The following is a 25,519-nucleotide window of genomic DNA, read 5'->3' on the forward strand; positions in this document are numbered from 1 at the left end:
ATTTCCTCGAGGACAGTGCATCTGTGGAATCCTGTGCCTGAAAACAGTGGAAGCTCAATCACTAAATACGCTTGAGACTAAGATTGATAGATTTCTGCATATGCAAAGCATTTCAGTACGTGGAGGTAGTTTATGAAAATATTGTTGAAATAGCAGTCAACCATGGCCTCATTGAATGGCAGAGGTGGATTTGAAGGACTGAATGGCCTTATCCTGAAGAATACCATGTTTTGGTAAACTTAACTATGATCTCGACAAACTCTGTGGGCGGGGTCTATTGAACTATTTTCCCATTGCTTCCCTTCACTCATAACATCAATTTGTGTGTGTGTGTGTGTGTTTGTGGGAAGCTTCAAAAGGGTGGTAAGAGTTTTACTCAGTGGTACCAAGCTGTTGACAATTTGTAGTTATTTGCTTGTATCTCTAATTTGTTTTGTAATAATTAGTAATCCTTGGTAAGTACAGAATGTAGTTCGAATCACTGGTGTGGAAACAGGCCCTTCGGCCCAACAGGTCCACATGGACCCTCTGAAGAGTAATTCACCTGAACCCAATATCCTACCTTTTTATTATCCAATATTTGCCCCTGACTAATGCACCTAACCTGTACATCGCTGAACACTCTAGGCAATTTAGCATGGCCGATTCACCTAACTTTAAATCTTTGGATTGTGGGAGGAAACTGGACCCCCTGGAGGAAACCCACCCAGACATGAAGAATGTGCAAACTCCATATAGACAGTTGCCTGTGCTGGAATTGAAGTCAGGTCCCTGGAGCTGTGAGACAGCAGTGCTAACCACTGAGTCACCATGCCACCCAATGCTGGTCTGCATCTATTATCTGTAGCCAGGAGACTGACTGGGATTCGCTGCTATTGAACTCACTAGACCTCGATAAAAACATAGAGGAGGTGTGTGTCATATGGCTTCAGCCAGTTCTATCGTTCCATAAAATCAGTCGGTATTCTACCTGCATTCCCATTTATCGTCCTTTCCCCATTGACTCCTTCCTCGACTCGTGTTCAAAAAAATTCTTATTTATCTTATTTTGAGAATACTCGACATCTGAGCACCCACAGCCTTCTGAGGTAGAGAATCTTAAGAGTCTCTGACAAAGTAATTTCTCTTCATCTCGATGCAATTCTGTGCAGATGGCCAGCTGCATTTCTGGCATGTTATTAGCAACAACACTGCAAAGGCATGTCATTGGCTGTGAAACGCTTTGGGAGGTCCTGACGTGGGGAACTGTATATAAAGGCACTTTGTTTTCGTGGCACACACTGCTTGGGGGGTTTGTTGTGTTGCTGATCCTGTCAGGTATGTAGTCTCATACGTGAAGATATTGCCATTGCAGTTTTGAGAGTTCTGATGCAACCGTACTCGTTTATCGAGGGATCAAGGAAGTAAGTTATTGTGACTGTGCTGCCCTTTCATTAAGTTCCTTTCCAATTTATCAAGCTTGAATTAAACTCTATATTAATAATATTGCTGAAATTTTGCTATAAGCATTTAAGAGCCTCTGATGAAACAGATGTAAACTCGTACGTCATGCACCACTGCTTCAATTTCATTTGTTTGTGTTTTACTTTCTTCTTTTTGTGAGTTTGTACTCTGTGATATTTGGTGTTTAGTGTTGTTCGCAGTTGGTCCCAGTTATGAGTGTGGGGATTGCCCCTTTCTTAGACGACTGCACTGTGAAAGAGTGAGAGGAAACAGGCAGCTGTGTTTTTCACCCGGTTGGCTAAGTAGCAGCACTGAACCAATCAGAACAAAGAAAATTACAGCACAGGAAACGGGCCCTTCGGCCTCCAAGTCTGAGTCGATTCAGATCATCTATCTAAACCGGCCGCCTATTTTCTAAGGATCTGTATCCCTTTGCTCCCTGCCCATTTGTGTATCTGTCTAGATACACCTTAAATGACCCTTTACCGCCTCTACCACCTCTGCTGGCAATGCGTTCCAGGCACCAACCATCTTCTGCATAAATAACTTTCCACGCGTATCTCCCCTAAACTTCTTTCCCTCTAACTTTAAACTCGTGACCCTTAGTAATTTGAGTCCCTCGCTCTGGGAAAAAGCTTCTTGCTATCCACCCTGTCTGTGCCTCGTGACTTTGTAGACCTCAATCAGGTTTCCCCCTCAACCTCCATCTTTCTAATGAGAATAAACCCTAGTCTACTCAATCTGTCTTCATAGTTAGTGCCCTCCATACCAGGCAACATTCTATTGAACCTCCTATGCACCCTCTCCAAAGTATCCACATCCTTTTGGTAATGTGGCGACCAGAACTGTATGCAGTATTCCAATGTGGCTGAACCAAAGTCTTATACAGCTTAACATGACCTGCCAGCTCTTGTACTCAGTACCCCGTCTGATGAAGGAAAGCATGCAATATGCCACTTTGACCACACTATTGACCTGCGTTGCCACCTTCAGTGGGAGAGCTGCTGATGGCCTTCTGCTCCTGTTTGCTTTTTTGTTGTCTTACCTGAGGTGCCCAAAATGATTGATTTTTAGACAGAAAACCAAAAGAGAGAAAGTGTTTCCAAACCAATATACGATAATTGACATGTCCAGCAAGCGATGATCAAATTTTACAGCAGTCAACTTTGGCAGAAAGAAGAGTATCGTAGACTAGAATCATGGAATGATACTATCACTCTTGACCATTGTGCTAGCTGACTTGCTCCCAAGCAAGTAATGCCTTGACTTGAAAATTCTCATCCTTCCATTGAAATCCCTCCAAAACCTTACTCCTCCTGTTATCTCCTGCAGCTCCATATACCTCTGAAATAACAATTTCTCTCATTTTGTTGTTTTGTGCAATCTAAATAACAGTGAAGCAACTATAATTTAACCTGCTTTCAGTTACCTCAGTCACACATCTTGGGAATTATCTCCTTGCATCTTACTCCTTTGCTTTCTTCCTTTAAGGCTCTTGTAATAAAATCTAACTTTTCTTTATTGCTATCTATATACTGAAGTGGATAGGAAATTAGCTAGAGAGTTGTAGCAGTCATGGAATATAGTGTTCCAACAGTTGCTATGCCCAGTTCTGTGGGGGCGTGTTGCAAACCTTTGAACAGGTCACTTCAAAGATCACTAAACAATCCATTTCAGTAAATCAGACACAGTGAAAGGTGAAGATTGCTCACTTCAGGCTGGCCAGCCAAATACTTGGTAGTAGGGGAGGGGCTTCAGGCTGATAAGGTACTGTTGCAGCATGCAATAGGCAGTTAGGGCTTGCAAAAGCCCTCCAAGCCCGTATGTACTGGCAAGAATATTTAAAATGGCCCTGAGTGCCATCTGAAATGATTTAAGTTTAGAAGAACCTCTAGGAACCATTAATAGTTGAGCACCGGTTGGTTTTGGGATGAAAGAAGTCCACAGTATGCATTACTTGGTGAAGTTGAGAAATAGTTGATCTTTGAGAAACTAGAAGCGGGGAGGACGTGTCAGCATGGTGAAATTAGTGGTCTGTGAAAGAGCTGGAATTGTACTCTGAACAGATGCTAGTGTGCACCAGATATCCAGTGGATTGCACTTCCTTGGGAAGATATTGAATTACCAAGATGTGAGCAGTTATTGAGGCAGCAATGTTTGGAGTTTTGAACCCAAGTCTTACGGTAGATTTGGAATCCCTTGTAAAAGAAGCAGGGTTAATATTTGGTGACTCGCATTAGCATCCATGTCTGGAGGATCGCTGAGAAATCCATGGTATATGGCTTGTCTGCATGTGGTTGATGTGCTCTTTACAGTGTTTGCTCAAAGTTGTTTATTAATACAAATTAACTTCATGTTAATTTTGACTGTTAGCGTCTAATATATATGCAGTACAGATTTTTTTAATTCTGACTTTTTCGCGAAAGTTTTTTTTTCATCAAAACCCTTGAGTGTTGTGGCTTTATTCATGGCAAGGTTAGTCAGATCTGATTGCCTGGCAGAGCAAGCTTGAGGGGTCGAGTGACCTATTGTTGTTCCTTTTCTTCTTAATTTCATTTATTTTTCTAATCCACCTGTTCAGTGCTGTTATTACACATATCTGGAACAGGTGGGACTTGAACCTGGGCATCTCAGTGCAGAGATTGGGACTCTACCTCTGCACCACCAGAGGGCTCCAGCACTACTAAATAGTACAATTGTAAGTAACTGGAATATCAAATCTTGTCTGTTTCAAACAAAATATTACTGGTCCCTACCCAGAATGTAATATGCAATTATCAGTCACTTGGGGATCATACATTCTTAAAACATACCCCTTTGACCAAACTTTTGATCATCTGACCTAACTTGTTGCAATTGTTTTGTAATGTTCCTGTGCAAAACCTTGCAATTTTTAAACTATGCCAAACTCACTTTAAAAGTATAAACTATTGATATGATACACAGGTCACTTGGCCCACTGCTGTGCTGACTCTATGCACAAGTTATCCAATTGGTTCCACAGATCTCCCCACAAGTAGTCCTTAAGTTTTATTTCTCCTTTTAAGTGCTGTATATACTTGTTTCTCCTTTGCTAGTTACCGTTGAATCAGGCTCTCTCTGCCACATTCAACGAGTGCATCATAGACCTCACTGTGTTAAAACACATTCTAAAACCTGTAAAAACAAGCTTTCTGCTAATAATGCCCCACAGAAAAGCTACACATCATACCATTGGAAGTGATGAGCATATATAGGATTGTGCTTAGACACAGCGCAACAATATACAGTACCTATTACTTGATACAAAAACAGAAATTGCTCAGAAAGGTCCAGCAGGTCTGGAATCAACTGTGAAAAGAAATCAGAGTTAACGCCTCATGTCTGGTGACTCTTCCTCAGAACAGAATCTCTGTAACTGAATTCGCAAACCACTTATCATTTAATACTTGAGTGAAGAATTGAGCAGGTGAGCATGTTCTGGTGTAATATGGAAAGCACTGAAAATATTCAGAACAGGCAGCATCTGTGAACTGAGAAACAGTCAACCTTTCAGGGTTTAAAGCCATTAACCTGAAACATTGTTGAGAATCTATAAGTGAGCAATTCCATTCCATCCGCCAGCTGTTCCAGAACAATTAGGGATGGACTTGCCAATATTGCTCAAATCCCATGAAAGAATAAAAACACAAATAGGTTCTAAAATAACTCTCTCTGCTTGCAATCCCCCTCACATTGCGACTACATAGTTGTAGTCATCAGTTATCCATAATATAACAATTTGCTGTGAATGATGCAAAACAAAGGCTATTCAGTCATTGTGCTGGCTTTTTGTCAGCTGTATGGTTAGTCCCACCTATTAGCTCTATCCCTTGTCACTTTGAAGTTTTTTGTTCTTTTCACTTACATGATTCGCGTTTCAACATTCCTACCCCTTGAAAATAACATAACTTTGGAATTTTGCTGCTTGAGCCCACTACATTATTATTTCTTCTGTTCCAATTCAGGAACTGAGTTTGTAAAAATTATTGTAAATGCATATATGATGACTGCAACGTTTGAACCCTGTGCTATTTTTGTTCCAGTTATGCAAAAGTGAATTTGTGTTCTTCTTTCACCACCATTTTAGGTAGTGCATGCAGATGTGTACCTCTCTCTCGCTCTCTCTCTCTCCCTTGTAAGACACTCCTTAGAACCGGCGCTGATGTCCCATGCCTTTGGTCACCTGTACTAGTATCCCACCATTTCCTTAGATTGGCAGAAACCCAGTTTAAACAGAAAAGTAAGTCTCCTACTGCCCAACATTATTAAAGCTCACAGCTTTATTTTGGTCTTTGCACCTGCTGCACATAAGCTGTGCAATACTCTGGGGATCTGAAAGCACCATGGCCAATAGGCGCACTATACCCAGCAGTGATTATATTTGTGTAACGTAGTTTGTTAAGCAAATGAATGTAACTACGAGCTTTTCTTCCATATATTTACCCCAATCAGATGACTTAAAATGTAAAGTGATAACCTTGTGTACGCTGTGTATGGATGACATCATGGCTTGACTCTTTGTTTAAGCAGTTTTGTTTCCACGTCTACACCTCCCAATGCTTGTAGATCAGCTGTGAGTAATAGTGAGGCACCCCTCGTGTTTATATCATGTTAACATCTTTATGATTCAAGAAAAAGAAACTGATACACTCAACTTTTTTTTAGATTAGATTAGATTAGATTAGATTAGATTAGATTAGATTAGATTAGATTACTTACAGTGTGGAAACAGGCCCTTCGGCCCAACAAGTCCACACCGACCCGCCGAAGCGTAACCCACCCATACCCCTACATTTACCCCTTTACCTAACACTACGGGCAATTTAGCATGGCCAATTCACCTGACTTGCACATCTTTGGACTGTGGGAGGAAACCGGAGCCCCCGGAGGAAACCCACGCAGACACGGGGAGAACGTGCAACTCCACACAGTCAGTCGCCTGAGTCGGGAATTGAACCCGGGTCTCTGGCGCTGTGAGGCAGCAGTGCGAACCACTGTGCCACCGTGCCGCCCACAACTTGTTCCCTGCATATCATGGACAGGCAATTCTCACACTGTCTTTGCAAAGTGGATGCTTGGTGAATTTGAACTGGCATTCCCCAGCTATTTATTTCAATCAGATCTTGAGATTGCTAACTCAGTTACACAGCTACTGTACTCAGAACAGGTGATAGCTATCTTAAAGGAGTGAGATGAGGAAAAATGACTGGATCAACAATGTTCCATCTATACCAAGCAACTCAACAATTTCTGCGTGGGCAGTCTGTAAGTTCATCACTTTTTAAACTATGCCTGTTCCGCCACTCAAAAGTACTGCAAGGATCCCACACTTGCTCACGTCAGCCAAATACCATGAAAAGAAATTAGAGAGTAACTGAGACAATCAAGCATGGTGACTCTTGGCTGTATAGTTTATTAACTCCCCTCTCAACAACACACCTCCATTGTCTTTGTGTAAGTACGGAGTGTATTTCTTTTTTTGTGACAGTATACAGTACTCGGACAGCACGTGTGAATCCTGTTTGAGATCCTATTTACCGGGAAGTTTGCCTGAGCCAGGTTTTGTTCCAAGGGATGTAGAGACTTCACTGCGTGTGATTAGAGTTTGTGTGATTATTGCTGGATTTGAGCTGGCTGCTCGCCCATTTCCTCCTCAACTGCCATTGCTAGAAGGGATCTTGAATTGCGAGTAGCAATGTAGTTTTGAAGCCAGCAGTAATATTAGGAACTTAGGAACACACGTAGGCTATTGATTCCCTTGAAGTTATTTCATCAATTGGCTCAATTTCAGATGGTCTGGATCCTAATCCTATCAACCTGCCTTCGTTCTGTAATCCTTGAAGCTCTTACCGAATTAATATCTATTAATTTCTTTTTGCCTCATGGGCTTTTTTTTTTAGGGGCAGTAGATGTCCAAATTGTTTGTACAGTGTGAAGAAATGCTTTTTCACTTTGCTCTTGTATGACTTGTCTCTAACTTTATGATCATGTACTCTTGTTCTGGCTCCTGCACCAGAGAAAATAGATTCTCGCAACTTTCCAGTCCCTGCACCATCTCAAACACTTCAGTTTAAGTGATTCCCTCAATCATCAGCAGTGCTGAAGGGAACTCAAGCCTGGTCCAGTCTATTTAACGGTGAAAAGTGTATATCCTTTTGAAAGCCTATCTTTTTTTTGGCAATGAAGATGACAGAGCACTTGGCAGAGAAATACTGCATTTATGTAGATGCTTTCTGATCTGTGTGTGCATTTCCTGTTTTAGAAATTAGGGTACGTTGCAGAAAGTCAAGAACTTGAGATTAATCTGTGACCTAACTTTCACCTTGAAGGTAGAATGGAATATGGGGACTTAATATACCCTTAATTCCAGGTTTTTATTGAATTCAAATTTTATTGTCTGCCATGGACAGATTTGACCTCTGGTCTCCAGAATGTTACGTAGATTTGTGGATTAGCAGTCCAGTGATAATACACTAGATCATCATGTGTGATCATTTCTTTACCAAAGGATTGATTGCAATGAATTTCTAGCTTACAGCAGGTAAGTCAGTAGTGGATCATGACCATCATCTTGTAAATGTCTCTTCCAAAGATGCTTGTGTACAAGGAGTAAAAAAGTGATCAAAAATCCATTTGTCCTTTTACACTTTTAAAGAAAGTACATGAAAACATGTTGCTCGGTTTTTATTGATTCTCAGTCCACTGTTCCATCGCAATTCTAAAACACTGTTATCACAATAAATGTGGCACATTACTATTCATTGTCAGAGATGTTATATCAGCATTTATTACATATCCCTAATCACCTTCAAGAATGTGATGCTGCTGCTGTCTGTGTAGTACCGGTGCATTCACAATGTTGGTAGGGAGGGTCTTCCAGGATTTTGACCAGTGACCATGAAGGAATGCTAATGTTGTTGCACATTGTAACGGTGTGTGTGACCTGAACGCTCCCAAAATGGAAGAGGTTGGTGTATCGTTCACACCACCGTCCCTTCTTTTCCTGCAAGTCATCCAATCACATACTGAACTATTCAGCTATTACTGTCAGTTGTGCCTCCATTACAGAAGCAGCCTCATTACCTTTCCCCATTTATCCCAGTTCAAGAACTCCCTCATAACAGTTCTTCTCTTTGTCCACGTATCATTGACATGGGCCTGTGCTTGCTCTGTCACTGCCTTTTTAAGAGGAGTTGCAGCAGGACAGTTATGACTTTCAAAACGCATCTGGAAAGTTTTATCTTTTTACTCCTTCCTGTCCAACCATCTCCATCTTAAACACTTCTACATGAAAAGGATGATAGGAGTATGGAATTCTCATCCACAAATAGCACCTGTTAATTTGAAATCTGAGAGTGCTAGATTTTTCTTGCCAAATATATTCAGGGATATAGGGCAAAGGTGATACCTTAGATTTTGGTCACAAATCAACCTTGATCTGAATGAACACAGAACAGGCTTCAGTGGCTGAATGGCTTCCTCCTGTTCCCATGCCTATATGTCATGAATAGTTAAGCTGGATCACACTCAGAAAATGAGCAGAATTTATCCATTCTGTCAAAAATTGTATGTTTGGTTGCTCTAGAGGTGTTTACCTAGCTCACAACTGTCACTTACTAGGTGGAGTAAGTTACCGTAACAATCCAAACCAGATCCAGTGTGCTGTGGTTCCACCTAGGGCACCTCTATCTATGACCGTTGCTAAATGAGCCTGTAGCTGTAGGGTGTAAGCTATAAGCTCCTTTTGTGGAGAGAGTTGAATATGACTTCAACAGAATATCAAGAACTTTAGTAATCTGTTCATAGTCTTATCATAGTCTTGTGTCTAGACTTAGAGTGGTCTAACCATGTTGGTTTCGAGCGCAGTCTGGCTATAAATTGATGACAGATTTTCCTTGCATAATACCTAGTATTTGGCAGAACCTCAGAAAAACTGTCCGCTTCTCTTGCTCTGTGTAAGCATGATATAACTGTGGTTGGATAGCTAACAGCTTGGGCAAACTGGATCAACACGCTGACTTAGTTTCCAGAGTGCAGCCTGTAAGCATAGACCCATTCCAGTTCCTCGTATCTTGCACGCTTCAAATCCTGGAATGTGAAAAATTCAGCTCTCATTCTACCCCTCTAGTGATAAGTTGTTGTTTTATGGTTTGTAGAAGTGGTTGGCAATGAAGGATGAGGAAGTTGGTAGATGAACTGGGAGGTAATTGAATGCCTTGGTTTGAAGGAGACTTTGTAAAGTGGGAAAGGATCCATGCGACGGAGGGCTTGAGCCGGAAACACACGCGGGACCGGAAAGCTTTTATCATGATGTTTACTGATGACATTAAATAAGGCGAAACTGGTTCCAACAGCAGGAGGGCCAGAAGCCAAAAACAGAGTCTTAAGTTATTCTGGAAATAGTGTGTATTGTTGCTACAACAATACAAAACGCTGGTGCAGCCACACTTGGAATATTGTGTACAGTTCTGGTCCCCATATTTTGGGAAGGATGTGGAAGCATTGGAAAAGGTGCAGAGGAGATTTACCAGGATGTTGCCTGGTCTGGAGGGAAGGTCTTATGAGGAAAGGCTGAGAGACTTGGGTCTGTTCTCATTGGAAAGAAGAAAGCTAAGAGGGGGTTTGATAGAGATATACAAGATGATCAGAGGATTAGATAGGGTAGACAATGAAAGTCTTTCTTTTTCCTATGATGAGGGGGCATAACTACAAATTGAGGGGTGATAGATTTAAAACAGAAGTCAGAGGCAGGTTCTTTACGCAGAGAATGGTAAAGGCCTTGAATGTCTTACCTGCTAATGTAGTCGACTCCTCCACATTAGGGAGATTTAAACAATCCTTCGATAGGCACATGGATGATTTTGGGATTGTGTAGGGGGACAAGCTGAGAATAGTTCACAGGTCGGCGCAACATCGAGGGCCTGTTCTGCTCTGTATTGTTCTATGTTCTAAAGCAAAGAGTTAAATGCAAACTATCTTTTACATTGAGTTGTGATCTACAATGCATTGTATCAAAACTGAGGTATTCAATAACAGATTTCAAAATGTCATTGGATCAGTTCTTGAGAAAAGAGCGGAAGAGTCGTATTGATTAGATAGCACGACAAAATAGCTGGCAAAAGTTGAATGGGCTGAGTAAAGTATTTTTCTGATTCTTTGTGCAGTGTAGGAATAGCTCGGGTGGGAAAAAAAAAATAAGTTAGAGGGTAAGGTTGGTGAAAGATTACAAGGAGATGATAGGTACAGCTTTGAGAGTCTGTGTGCACACGATGAAGATTTAACTTTAGGAATGGAAATAATAATAGTCATTTCTTTTTCAGATGCCTGCCTGTATGACTGTGAAACAATGGAGGAGATGGATGATCCTACTGATCTCTTTCACTGCTTTGATAACATCACTGAGGTATGAATACTCAAGTTCAAGAATGCTTCATCTTTTCTGTAGCTCTGTAGAATTGTCTGCTTTCCATTGCAACAGAGATGGGCACACAAACACGTGAACGAATTGGAGACCTAGCCAAGAGAAATGTCGCAACTTAAGGTGCCGTGGAGGAAATATGGAAGTCGAGAAGGAATATGTCCCCTAGTTTTGATTCTCTGTGCTTTCCCTGTCCCCGCCCAACCAGGAATCCAGCAGCCAGCCTTCAGTCACATTGACAGCATGAATTTGCAGGTTTTCAAGTCAGGAAGCTAACTTTACCAGGAGGATGTTGTGAAGGTTGCCTCCCAGCTGACAGCTAAAGAATCACCTCCATTGACACAGGACCTCATCGGGGGGGATAAAAAGACCCACCAACTCAGCTGAGATCCCAGTGCCCATATTGGAACACAGTCGACACTGTGAAAACCCAACGACTGAGCCACCGTGCTGCCCTGCTAGGAAGCCCATGAACTTGAGTGATTTTATTTGGGGGAGATATCTACTTCCAGGTTGTAGGAATTCCGGTTTTTTTAATAACAGCCTCTCACCCTTGCTCTCTCTTGCGTTCTCACTCTCTCCCTTTCTCGCGCTCTCTCTCACGCGCACGCTCTCTCTCTCTCTCTCTCACTTTCTCGCGCGCGCTTTCTCTCTGGCTCTCGTTTGCTTTTGCTCGTTCTCTCTCTTTGTCTCTGGCTCTTTCTTGCTTTCGCTCGCTCTCTCTCACTCGCTCTCTTGCTCTCTCTCGCTCTCTCCACCTAGTTGCTTGTGAAGATCAATCATAGCTGAGTAACTGATTGATTGAAAGTTCCAGGTTTCAACCTTCCAGTAAAAACCTGGACAATCCTTGACAATGGTCCAGGGAAGATATGGCCACTTGCGATGCAAGCAGACCTCAAGGAACAGCTCAGAATTTGAGCAACATCCTTCTCATATAACCTGTCGACTCTTTTTAAAAAAAACAATCATTTGCAGAGTCTGGAGGACCTGACAGACAATGCATAAATGAATAATCTTTAATAGCACTCAGTTCATCAATTCTTGTGGCGTTGACCATCTGATATTTACATCTACTTTTCAGTTCAACGCAGATTTGGATTTGAATTTGAATATGGACATTGAAACATCAGACTTACCTTGGAGTCAGATCAATGGAGACATTTATTCAGGTAATCACTTGTAAATAAACTTGTGAACCAGGGAATTGGAGCAGTCACCTTCCTGTATAAAAGTGAATCATTGGGTAATATAATTGAGGGAAGATTTTACTGGGCTAGTGGGAATAATTGAATAGCTGTATTTACAATGATGCCCTTTGTCAGGAGGATGAGCGTTCAAGATCCACTCCCATCCTCAAGTTAGACTATCACTGCTGGGCTCTGCGGAGGTGTGATGGCATTTGGCATCCTAGCATGTTTGAAAGAAGAGCAAATTAATTCCAGCTCTCGATACCATGGACATCATTATCCCTCCATCTGATCACCCGGCGCAGGTTACTGTGCTACCTGACTGCATGCAAATAGCCGCTTACTGAATTAGAGCACTGCAGAAAGTACTTGTTGCCCTGAGATCTGAAATGATGCGAGAAGCTCGGTGAATGTGGAATATTCCTAGGTGATGGATGTAGGTTTGCTCACTGAGCTTGAAGGTTAATTTCCAGAAGTTTTGTCACCTTACTAGGTAGCATCTTCAGTGGGCCTCAGGCGAAGCGCTGCTGATAATTCCTGCTTTCTATTTATAGGTTTGGATTTTTTTTGGGTTGATGATGTTATTTCCTGTGGTGAAGTCACTTCCCATTCCTATTCTCAGGAGGTGGTAGATGGGGTCTAACTTGCTAATTCCTAGGTGAAGCACATAAAAATGTTCAAAACTGACTTAGTCCGGTTTTTAATCTACAAATAGGAAACAATTGCATTTAGGTTGTACCTTTTGCATCCTCCAGACATCTCAAACTTCATCATGTCCAGCAAAGTCATTTTGAAGTGTAATGTTGGGATTGTAACAGCTAATTTACACTCCACAAACTGCCACACACAGCAATGTAATAACCAGATAGTCCCTTCTTTTGGAATTTTGATTGAACAAGAAATATTTACCAGGTCATCAGGACAAACTCCAGCTCTTTGAAATAGTGCCATGGGATCGCTTGCAGAGATGAAAAAAACTGCAGATGCTGGAATCCAAAATAGACAGGTAGGAGGCTGGAAGAACACAACAAACCAGGCAGCATCAGGAGGTGGAGAAGTCGACGTTTCGGGTGTAACCCTTCTCCACTTCCTGATGCTGCCTAGTTTGCTGTGTTCTTCCTGCCTCCTGCCTGTCTACCATAGGATCACTTGCAGCCACCTGATTGTGTAAGTGAAGCCTCAGTTTGATGTTAAAGGGTGGTCACCTCCAACCGTGCAACACTGCAATGGAATATCGATCTTAATTTTTGTGCTCAAGCTCTGGAGTTGGAGTTGAGCTTCAACCCAGAACATTGTGATTCAGAGGCTTATGTGGCAACTGAGGCAGTAGCTAACGTGGACAGGTATTGAGGGTTATTCAGAAGTGGAGGTGGTGACAGATAACAAATGCCGCTCAGGCCAAAAGCCACCATTGGGTCAGCCATAACCTTGCTGAACAGCAGACCAGGCTTGAGATGCTGAGTGGCCTACGCCTGGTCATTTTTATAAGTTTTATGTAAATCTCTGCTTTCATAAAACTGAATACCATAGAATTGATGCCTGAAATTGACAGGTATTTAAATGTTTAGAACAGAGAAAAGTACAGCACAGAACAGGCCCTTTGGTCCACGATGTTCTGCCGAGGGTTAATCCTTATGTAAAATAGAATAACTGAACCTACTCACCCCTCAACTCACTGCTATCCATGTGCATATCCAGCAGGTGCTTAAATGTTCCTAATGACTGTTTCCAGCACCACCGCTGGCAACGCATTGCATGCATTCACAACTCTCTGCGTAAAAAACCTTCCTCTGACGTCCCTACTATACCTTTCTCCTGATATCTTAAAATATGACCCATCGTACCAGTCAGTCCTGCCCTAGGGAAAAGTCTCTGGCTATTGACTCGAACCATTCCTCTCATTATCTTGTATACCTCGATCAGGTCATCTCTGTTCCTCTTTCTCTCCAGACAGAAAAATCCAAGCTTATTCAACCTCTCATCATAAGGCAAGCCCTCCAGTCCAGGCAGCATCCTGATAAACCTTCTTTGCACCCTCTCCAAAGCCTTTGTATCTTTTCTATAGTAGGACAAACCAGAACTGGACACAATATTCCAAGTGTGGTCTCTCCAGGGACTTGTAGAGCTGTAGCAAAACCTCGCGGCTCTTAAACTCGATTCCCTGTTAATGAAAGCCAAAACATCACAACCCTATCCACTTGGGTGGCAACTTTGAGGGATCCCTCTGTTCCTCCACACTGCCAAGAATGCTGTCTTTAATCCTATATTCAGCATTTGAGTTCGACCTTCCAAAATGTGTCACTTTGTATTTATCCAGGTTGAACTCCATCTGCCATTTTTCAACCCAGCTCTGCATCCTGTCTATGTTGCACTGCAGCCTGCAATAGCCCTCAATACTATTGATGGCACCTCCAACCTTTGTGACATCTGCAAATTTACTAACCCACCTCTCAACCTCCTCATCTAAGTCACTTATAAAAACTACAAAGAGCAGAGGCCCAAGAACAGAGCCCTGCGGGACCCCACTCAACACTGACCTCCAGGCAGAATACTTTTCCATCTACAACCATTCTCTGCCTTCTATCAGCCAGCCAACTCTGAATCCAGATAGCCAAATCTCCCTGTATCCCATACTTCCTGACTTTATGAATGAGCCTACCATGGGGGACCTTATCAAATGCCTTGGTGAAGTTCATATACACCGCATCCACTACTCTACCTTTGTTGACTTGTCTTGTCATCTCCTCAAAGAACTGAATAAGGCTTGACCTGCCCCTCACAAAGCCATGCTTGACTGCCTTTAATCACGCTGTGCTTTTCAAAATAGTCATAAATCCTATCCCTCAGAATTTTTTCCAAAACTTTGCTGACCACAGTCGTAAGACTGTGCCTTGCCATTTCCTCCCCAGTCTGTGTGCTGGTTATTCCAACATTAAAAAAAAAGTCAAAATGATCACTGAGTTGTGATGCTGTTATATTTCTTGTTGCTTCAATTGGCCTACAATTTAACAGTACTACCTTCCAAAGCTTTACCTGTTCAGGCAAATGTAATTGCAACTTCATTTCCAACTTTTGTGCTTAGGTGTAACCACTTTCCATAAAATATATAGTGTAATCTTAATTCCAATAAATCAATCATGCCCCGTGTCATGACCTCTGTCATGCAGAGCATGCAGTCAGTACACAAAGGCCTGAGGCTATTAGTGAAAAGACCACCTAGAAAAGCAACAGCTTGTATCAATGTCGTGTCTTCTAACCTCCAGCTTTAAGCGCTGTGGGTGTTTAGAATCTGTTGATGAAGCCATGTGAGTTGTGTATTTGCAGAGACTGGAGTAGACAGCTTAGCCACAGCTGCCTGCCCACACCTCTCAGGAATGCTGCTGATACTGTGCATCTTTCAACATCATCTGAACTGACCGTATTGCACAGTGACATTGAGGTGGGGCTTTTTCATTAGGAATTGTGTGGGTACACCTTGCTGTAATAAAGATTTGCTTTTATTACTCAAAACAATATTGACATTAAGGCTAAGCTATGCTTTCCGGCACAGACCTGCGAGTGAAGTTGGAACCACTTTCACCGGCATCTTCACGCTGCTCAGATTCTTCACTTGCTTCCTCATGTGACATTCCCCTTTTATCTCAGGTGAGCAAGCAAGTTTGTAAACTGCCAAGTTGATGCCATCTTTAATAGATTGTTATATTTCATATGCGTTTGATATCGTGGAAAGCTGCGATGAAAGGGAATTAGTTGAAATCGCTTTCCATCTATCTTCCTTTGTATCTGAAAACTCTTTTTGTGCAAATTAGTCTCCAGAAGCTCAGCACTAGCTTCTCTGCAGATGAACAATCGCTCCTCTTTCAAATCAGACAAACTCCTGCAGATGTGCATTCAGTTGCAGAGCATCTGTGCCTGAACATTCCTTTCCCAAAAAAGAAATTGAGTGTAAATATGGAGGAAAATATATTGTGGACGATGAGAAAAGAGCACAGGGAGTGGGATGAATTCGTGAGCTTTACTGAAAATCTGCTGCAGGCCGTATGGGCCGAAGTGCCTCATCGTGCGGTCTGTAATTCCCGAGTTCTCCTTCTCCAATAGAAGGCTCACTCGAGATCACCTTCCCACTCGATACTCATCCATGGACTGCTGGTAATTGCTGGTCTGTCTTTTTGAAATGGAACGTGAAGGGCACCTTTGCCGAGCGTTCATCATGTTGGAGCAAATCTCTTCTGTTAGTCACTTCCACCTCTGGACAGCTGGTAACGTGGATACTGAGGTAACTGTGCCTTTAAGCCCTTCCTCAATTTTCTGTCTCTCTCTCTCCCCTCATCCAGAGAGAGCAAAAGATAGTTAGATAACTCCGATCATTTGGGCTGAGGAGGGAGAGAGCGAAACCTCTTACAATGTTGCTCAGAAATGCTCAGGTCTGTGTGGTAGGTGCAACAACTTGGGCATAAAATAGATACCTGGATTAGCAATGAAAATCCAAAGTGTCTATTGACACCACTGTTTCGATGAATGAGCTAGAGACAGTATTTACAGCAGATTTCACAAGTTTATTAATGCAGTGCACAACAGCAATCAGTGTGCAGAGCCTTATTTTTATCTTTACAAACTGCAGCTAGTCAGATCTATGACTAAAACTACAGCAAAGTCTTACGATTAAAAAGTGTACAGTAAAATGCAGTGATTGAAGGGCATCTTTAACACAAATTGTATATTTTTCTGGGGAAGGAGTGATGGATACAAATTGAGTAACCTAAATGCCAGTCACTTCTTATAGTGTGGTCTCAATGGGGAATTACCCAAGCACTTCCATTTCTCTAAACAGTATCATGAAATTCTCTCACCTATGAACCTTGCCTTTGGGAATGGCTACAGTCTGAGATGTCCAACCTCTCATCATCCAGGGAAGGCTATATACTAGGACAGAATGAGGGCTTTGAGAGTAATGGGGAACGGGCCACTTTTGTCAAATTGTACCAGTCGTGTCAAGACTCTCTTTCTTTTCTCTTCCAATGCAAAGCCTCATCAGAACGTAAACACGGAGCCAACTCTTCCAGTCGTGAAAACTGAGGATCCGCCTACACCGCCCAGTGTATTTGGGGATGTTCTCAACCCACCACTGAACATTGTCCAGCTCAGCATGGTGAAAAAGGAAAATGAGACCTCGCCGGTGAAACAAGGACCAGCAAGTAAATGGCATTCTTTAACTGAGAAAATGTAACCTTTTTTTAAAATACAGTCATGTTTTGAGAGTGAGGCTTGGTCTAAAATTGTGAAAGAGAGAATATTTTGAGTACAGGTCCTGGCAATTGCAATCTCCAGGTTGGCAAATGGAACCAAATGTGACTTGTGCTTAACCCACGTGCTACACAGAAAACTTTATCATGCTTCCACTGGGGTTTGTCTGACAAATGATTAATAGTCACATTCGTAGGGGAGGGAAACTTGCTGAACCACTACAGTTCATATTAGATAAATCCATGGAATTGTTAAGGTACAGAATTTGTTATCACTCATCCAGGAATATGGTGAGATCGCACTGAAAGTCCTGTGAACTGTTTGCTCTCCATTTTATTGAAAGGGGTGCAGAGGCACCGTGAGTACAAAAACGATCTGTCAGAATAAGAGCAGAGCTGAGGTTATAACTTTCAGCAAAGTAATCTTCTCGCTCAGCATAAGAAGGATGGGGATAGGGTGTGCATAGATGGTTATTGGTGACCTGAGATCTTCAAAATTATAAAGGGATTCAAGAAAGTAGACAGAGAGGGGACCTTTCCACTTGCTAGAAGCACAGTGAACAAGATTTCAGAAACTGATTCTAAATCTGAAACCATAAAAAAAATTTGATAATTCAGAAGAAACTTTTCTTCACCCAGAGTGTGATTGAGACCAAGGAGTAGTTGAGGAAAAAGGCATGCATGCATTTGAGATGAAGCTTAAATAGATGAGGGAGAAAGCAGAGGATTTGTTGTATAGAGGAATGTGGGAGGCAGCTCCTGTGGAACTTACCCATCAAGATGGGTCAGTTGAGCTAAATGAGTGGTTGCTAACCTCTTAATTGATCAAATAGATAATGCATTGCTCTGAAGCTGTGTTCAGCTTCTTCTGTTGGTCCTTGAGAATATGTGCCTCAGCCTGTGCTTGAGGCAAACATCTACAAGGGTGCTGTAGGCCTTGGAATAACGTACCAAATGGTGCTGGTTGTCCGCTGTCTTCCAAACTGTGATTGAGACAGACTGACCCTTCGGCCATGGGAATCTTTCACTCGCTCAATCATTCTGACCTTTGTTTGAGCACAGGGCTTAGGAGTGGAAGACCAGTGTCTAGTGCCCACTGTACCATACAAAATTCACCTTTGGAAGTTTGTTTGCTCTTTTCATCATGCTAAAATATAGCTTCAGGTGTTGTAACAGAGAAGGGAATTGGGTTTTAAATTTATCGTCTCGCTGGAGACTATGCTATTATTTTTGCAGTCCAACTTGTGGTGCAGGAGGTCTGCTGATGTTTTCTGTGATTTCACTTTTGTCTCTCCTTTGCTCCAGTTCAACCCGCCACAAATGTGAAGGCGAACAGCATCTTGTGCAACAAGCAGAACATCCAGCCTCAACCAGTTGTCGCGACAACGCTGTCCACTGCTCCGGCCACCAGCCCAGCAAAGACCATCATGCTTCAGTCGGTACAGACTAGCTTGCCAGTGTCTCAGCAACAGAGTCTACCGTTGAAGCAAACCATTCCAGGTACACATCTGCTAGCTTTCCTTTTTTTTAATTCGGTGAGCTTCCTCTGACTTTCACATCTTTAGAGTTTACTTGCTCACAGAAGACACGTGACCCATGTAATGTCTGCTCACTTGGCAAAGGAAGCGAGGGATGCAGGATCTACTTTCTCATTCTACTGATTCCTTTAGAGGATTCTGCAAGGAAAGGGGCTGTTTGGACTATCCTTGCTCTGCCAAAGAGCTTCTCATTTAGTCGCACGTCCATGTCCTTTTCCAATAGTGTAGCCATTTTCTGTTGTGTAGCGATGTGTTCTGCATTGCCTTTCAAGCAGGGCATTTTAGTTCATAACTTATTGAAAAAGAAAACAAAAGACCCTCCACTTCCCATTTGTTTGCCAGTTTCCTTAAATCCTGTTGCCGACAGTAATGCCAAAAAAAGCTAATAAAGCATAAAAGATCATGAACTTTATAAGTAGGTGCATAGAGTACAAGAGCAGCAAGTAACATTAAACTCATAAAAATGGGTTCATCCTGAGTTTGGATTATTGCATCATGTTCTGGACATTGCACTTTATGGAGGATTAGATGGCATTGGACTGTATGGGGAAAGGATCCATGAGAATGAGAAACTTCAGTTACATTGAGAGATTGGAGAAGCAAGGATTACGGGGAGATTTGCAAGTGGGATGCAAAATCTTGAGGGATGGGGTCAGAACGCGTGGGGAGGACCTCTTGCTGTTGAATTTAGTTAGTTTTAAAAAAAGAAGCAATGGCAATGTGAAGAAAATTGCAACTAAACCTGTTCAGTCGTCATCCCATACTCACTGATCTATATTGGCAGCATATCATCCTTAAAGTTCTTATCCTTATCCCAGCATGAATCTTTCCTATTGGAACTGACTCTAGCCCTGCAACCATCCAAGATATCAGCTCTCCTCCATTTGTGACTTTTGAGCATGCCGAATTGTAATAGCTGCACAGTCAGTGGCTGCGCTTTCAACTGCACACTTCCAAGCTCTGAATAACCCTCCTTAAACCTCTTCAGCCTCTTCTCCCTAAGAAAATCCTTAAGACCTACTTATTTGACCAAGCCTTGGTTATTTATCCTTGCATTTTATGTGGCTCAGAGTCAATTTTTTTTTTTTTGGTAACACCCCTGTGAGGTGCCAAGACACTCTGCCAATGTCAGTTTTGAAATTTTAAAAAATCTCACAAAACCAGCTTATAGTCCAACAAGTTTATTTGGAAGTACAGTACTAGCTTTCGGAGCACTGCTCCTCCTTCAGGTAACTAGTGGGGCAGGATTATAAGACACAATGTACAGCAAATGGTCACCGTGTCATGCAATTAAAACAATATACTGAACGAACTCTGATGCTGTTAAGTTGTTTTAATGTCAGTTGTTGTTGCTCTAATGCATCATTTGCTTTCCACCACTTGATGGCACAAGTGAACATTTTACTGTGTAAGGTACAAAGTGTATTTGCTCCTCTCCCTGCATGTTCCCTTGAAAGGTTTAAATGCTCAAGTACAAAGCTGCAAAACATGTTTGCATATGGGCTGATTCAGCAATGTTCCAAATCAAATTGGAGTCCAGAAACATGCACCATATCTCAATTAAAACAAAATTCATACTCAGAGCTTAAGATCAAAGACTCTGCTTTTTAACTGTGGTTCATTTAATTGCAGATGAACTGGGCTGGTAAAGACCCCGTAATTAATTGTTCCTATGTAGCTTTAAAAGATCATTTGAACAGATGCAGTTATACCTTGGTCATGCTTTCCAGTAATGTGCTCTCTGAGACAGTCCTGTTTCAACCTAAATATAGTGTTGTCAACGCCATGTGTACTGTGAACATTTTAATCTGCTTGACAAAAAACTGCTGGTCTTCCTATCAGGATAAAGATGCAAAGGGGGTGGGGGTGGGGAAGGAGGGTGGAGGGTGTATGATCACATGCTGCTGTATCCTGTGAAGGGAAGTAATTAGAGTCATAGAGATGTACAGCATGGAAACATACCCTTCGGTCCAACCCGTCCATGCCAACCAGATATCCCAACCCAATCTAATCCCACCTGCCAGCATCTAGCCCATATCCCTCACCCCTTCTTATTCATATACCCATCCAAATGCCTTTTAAATGTTGCAATTGTACCAGCCTCCACCACTTCCTCTGGCAGCTCATTCCACACACGTACCACCCTCTGTGTGAAAAAGTTGCCCCTTAGGTCTCTCTCATATATCTTTCCCCTCTCACCCTAAACCTATGCCCTCTAGTTCTGGAATCCCCCCCACTCCAGGGAAAAGACTTTGTCTATTTATCCTATCCATGCCCCTCATAATTTCGTAAACCTCTATAAGGTCACCATTCAGCCTCCGATGCTCTAGGGAAAACAGCCGCAGCCTGTTCAGCCTCTCCCTATAGCTCAAATCCTCCAACCCTGGTAACATCCTTGTAAATCTTTTCTGAATTCTTTCAAATTTCACAGCATCTTTCCGATAGGACGGAGACCAAAATTGCACGCAATCTTCCAACAGGGGCCTAACAAATGTCCTGTACAGCCGCAACATGACCTCCCAACTCCTGTACTAAATACTCTTGACCAATAAAGGAAAGTATACCAAACAACGTCTTCACTATCCTGTCTACCTGCGATTCCACTTTCAAAGATCTATGAACCTGCACTCCAAGGTCTCTTTGTTCAGCAACACTCCCTAGGACCTTATCATAAAGTGCATAAGTCCTGTTAAGATTTGCTTTCCCAAAATGCAGCACCTTGCATTTATCTGAGAATTACCTTCTCAGAATCTCTCTACATTTTGTATGAATATCCAGAGATGGACAGATTTGCAAACATATCAGATGTAGTCACTATCAATGAGACCCTTATTACGCTGTATGTTCCTATGCTCTGGAACATTGTCTGAAAAGGTGATTAAAGCAGTTAGACAGTGTAACTATAACAAAATTTTGGATTAAAAAGAATCTTGAAACGGTAGAATCAATATGATTGCTTGTTCAAAGAACCAGTGCAAGTTGGATAGCTGCCTCCTCTCTGTGCCATCCACTGTAATAATTAAAAACTAATGGTGCGCTTTGTACATCTGGCTCTTTTCGCTTAATGAACTAAAAGTGACAGTAAGTGGAATGTGTTTTTGGAGGATGTTAAAAGTTGTCTTTTTTGCACAAGTGTCGAGGCAGTCTGTGGTTCTGGCCCAGTCAGACCTGGTGAGAATTCCTGTCCAGGGACTGATCAAAGTACCAGCAGTGACTGGGGTCGCCAGCAACTGTAAGCCAGCCAGTGGCATCTGCAACAAGATCGCTATCAACAAATCTGCCAACAAACCAATCGTGCCCGCACCAACACAGACGGAAACTAACACTTCAGAGATCGACGTGAGTACAGTAGCTGCTGGAGATTGGATATCCTAACTCCTTTTCAAAGTAGATCTTTTCGCTTTAAACTTGATCGAATATTATCTGAAAGAGGAAGGAATGCATTTCCAGAAATTCTGGTGCTGAATTTGGATAGCATAAATAGTCTGGACTTGATTTTTTCAAGTTCGTGTGTACTCCATTAATGTCCTGGATCAATATTTATCCTGCAGCAGCATCGTTTTTAAAACAATAGTGGCATGATGGCTGAGTGGTTCACACTGCTGCTTCACAGCACCAGGTACCTCAGTTCAATTCTGTCCTTGGGCAACTGTCTGTGTGGAATTTGCAAGTTCTCCTGTGTCTGCATAGGTTTCCTCGGATTTCCTCCCACAGTTCAAATATATACAGGTTAGGTGAATTGGCCATGCTAAATTGCCCCAGGGATGTGCAGGTGAGGTGGATTAGCCAGGAAAAATGTGGCGTTTACTAGGACAGGGTGATAAAGATGCTCTTCAGAGAGTCGGTGCAAACTCTATGTGCCAAATGACCTCTTTCTGCACAATAGGGATGCTACTATTCAATGACTTGGTCACCTAATTCAGTATGTTTGTGAGATCTTGCTGTTTATAATTTGTTTTCTGCATTTCCCAAACTAAATCTTCAAAAGGGTTGGTCATTGTCCGTGAAGCACTTGAGGATGCCATCATGTAGTGGTGGGCACTATATAAATGTCAGTTGGTTGTCCATGAATTTCATGGTAGTAGTAGTCACTACAAAGATGTGCTGCAGAAGATCACCAAGTCACCTTAAAGCCCCTACCATCCTGTAATTTCTATCACCTAGAAAGGCAAGGGCAGCAGATGTATGGGAGTGCCATGTCCCCATTCAAACCTCATACTGCCCTAACTTGGAACTATATGGCGGTTCCTTTCTGGGTCAAAATCTTGGAAGTCTGTCCCTGAATAGCACTGTGGATGCATCTCCATGAGATGAACTAGCTTCACCACTTTCAGGGTTATTAGGATGGGCAGCAAATGCTGGCCTTGCCAGTGATGCCCACTGTCCACAAGCAGATTTTGGTTTGAAGTGTTAAGCCAAAGGTCAGGTGATCAAATGGTTTTAGCTTGAGTTTTAAATGGAGAGAGAGAGCAGGCTGAAAGGTCTGAGGTGGGATTCCAGCGTTCTCAGTCTTGATCTAGCAAGGTTGAGATGAATAGTATGGAGATGTTGAGAGAGTAAGGGAGGGAGAAAGAAAGACAGAGAAAGACAAAGAAAGACATGCTAATTGGCTAGCTCAAGTTGGGTGGGAAAACGTTCACGTGGTACTTTAATACCGGTAAAAACTTCAATGTAATTCTGTTTATAACTCCGCCTCGCTTAGATCAAACTGCTAAAGCGGCAGCAGCGAATGATCAAGAATCGGGAGTCGGCCTGCCAGTCCCGTAAAAAGAAGAAAGAATATCTCCAGGGTCTGGAGAGCAAATTGCGCGAGGCACTCAGTGAGAATGAGAAGCTGAAAAGGGAGAACTCGCTGCTGAAAAAGAAACTAGACAGCATCATGTCCGAGGTGAGAAGCTTGACAGTTATGTTTGCGTGTGTGTGTACACAATATGTATCACTGTGTGTACATTTCTGCACCTGTCCATCCAGAGACGGTATATGGGGGGGTCTCCCATGGTAATAATTAAGGAGTAACCAGCTCTCTCCAAGCTCCTGGATCACTGCTTCTGTCAAGCAACATTGGTTTATAAAGCCTGAGAACTGCTCAATCATCCTTTTTACTTGTTTTGTAGTATTACTGCGTACCACATAGGTGAGATCTAAAAAACCTGCTTCCCTTCTGGGATGTGGTAGGTCTTGCAATATAGATAGGTTTTTTTTGTTATTTGACCATTTTTGTTTTTGCCTTGTAGATGCAGCATGGCTGTTGTTGTATCAGGATGTTGGACCTAATTGAGCAGGTCACTCTGAATTAGCCAAGCTTCAGAATTGGTTGGACTGCACCCATGCTTTTCTTTAAAAAGGTTAGGTTTGTCTAGTTGGGAAAGCATTTTGAATGCAAGAAAATGGTGGAAGGCAGATTACTGACTCCATGGTTAAGTTCTAGAGTTTGCAACTCCTCATTGTAGAACAGTGCGGCACAGAAAATTTTCAGCCTTTGAGAAAGCTGGTACAGACTCAGCAATCCAGTTAGTCCCACTGTCCTGCACCATACTCCTGTTATTTCTTCACGTATTTCAGTGACTGTTAAGGGACTTGGCAGGGTGAATGCTGAGAAGATGTTTCCCCTCACAAGACTGTCAAGGACCAGAGGGTATAGTCTCAGGATAAAGGGGTGCCAGTTTAGGACTGAAGTGAGGAGGGGTTTCTCCGCTCAGAAGGTGGAGAGTCTTTGGAGCTGTTTGCTGCAGCCTTTGTGGGAGAAAGCCTTTGTGTTTATTAAAGGTTGAGATGCAAAGGTTCTTGACCAATAGGGGAATCAAAGGTTATAGGAGAACGGCAGGAATGTGGACATGGGGAATATCAGATCAACCATGTTCCTATTGAATAGCTGAGCAGGTTCATGGGGCCGAATGGACTTTTCCTGTTTGTATCACTTACAGTCCTATTTATCCAACTGTGTTTTGGAAATTGTGAATGAATCGTTATGCACTTCCTATACATTCCAAATCCTAACACCTTGTCCAAAACATACAGTCCCTTCTGTGACTACCAGTTATTTTGTATTCATTTTAAAGCTGTACTATCTGATTGACCCTTGAGCCATTTCGTCACTTTCATTTTGTCTGAAACCTTCATGAATTTGAGCACATCTGTCAAATCTCCCATTTACCTTCTCTGCTCTTAAAGCAAAAGCCACAGGTTCTTTGTGAAATATATACGATCCTGAGGGGACTGGATGGAGTAAGTACTGACAGGATTTTTCCTCCTGTGCTGGAAACCAGAACCATGGGGCACAGTTTCAGTGTAAGAAGTTTTGCTTTTTGATGAAGATGAGAAGAGTGGAATTTGTGGAATTCTCTTTCGTAGAAAACAATCAAGACTAGGTCACTGAATTTATTCAAGGTTGGGCTAGATAGATTATTGATTGGCAGTGGGAGTCCAGGATTGTGAGTCAAGACCATGATATTAGCTAATAAGATCTAGCAGCAGATTTATGCCATTCACCCACTGAATCTGCTGTGCCATTCAGTCATGGCTAAGATGTTTGTCGACCCCATTCTGTAATTCTTGATCTCCTTACTAACCAAGAACTGATCTATCGCTCTCTGAAATTCACTCAATGACTTATTGCAGTGGAGAAGGCTGAGTTCCATTGATTAGCACCCTCTGGCTGAAGAAATTCCT

General features: G+C 42.3%; 1 protein-coding gene across 1 annotated transcript in view; it reads left to right on the forward strand.

Moving 5' to 3' along the window:
- atf6b (activating transcription factor 6 beta) overlaps positions 1-25,519 on the forward strand; it is an 89,072-nt gene that overhangs the window by 20,334 nt on the left and 43,219 nt on the right. The window contains exons 2-8 of the mRNA XM_043678193.1: positions 10,785-10,867; positions 11,964-12,051; positions 15,620-15,714; positions 17,096-17,264; positions 18,618-18,812; positions 21,984-22,189; positions 23,553-23,738. Coding sequence (XP_043534128.1) covers positions 10,785-10,867; positions 11,964-12,051; positions 15,620-15,714; positions 17,096-17,264; positions 18,618-18,812; positions 21,984-22,189; positions 23,553-23,738 — 1,022 coding nt within the window. The remainder of the gene's footprint in view (positions 1-10,784; positions 10,868-11,963; positions 12,052-15,619; positions 15,715-17,095; positions 17,265-18,617; positions 18,813-21,983; positions 22,190-23,552; positions 23,739-25,519) is intronic.

This window comes from Chiloscyllium plagiosum, chromosome 37 (assembly GCF_004010195.1).
Source record: "Chiloscyllium plagiosum isolate BGI_BamShark_2017 chromosome 37, ASM401019v2, whole genome shotgun sequence".
Lineage (NCBI taxonomy): Eukaryota > Metazoa > Chordata > Chondrichthyes > Orectolobiformes > Hemiscylliidae > Chiloscyllium > Chiloscyllium plagiosum.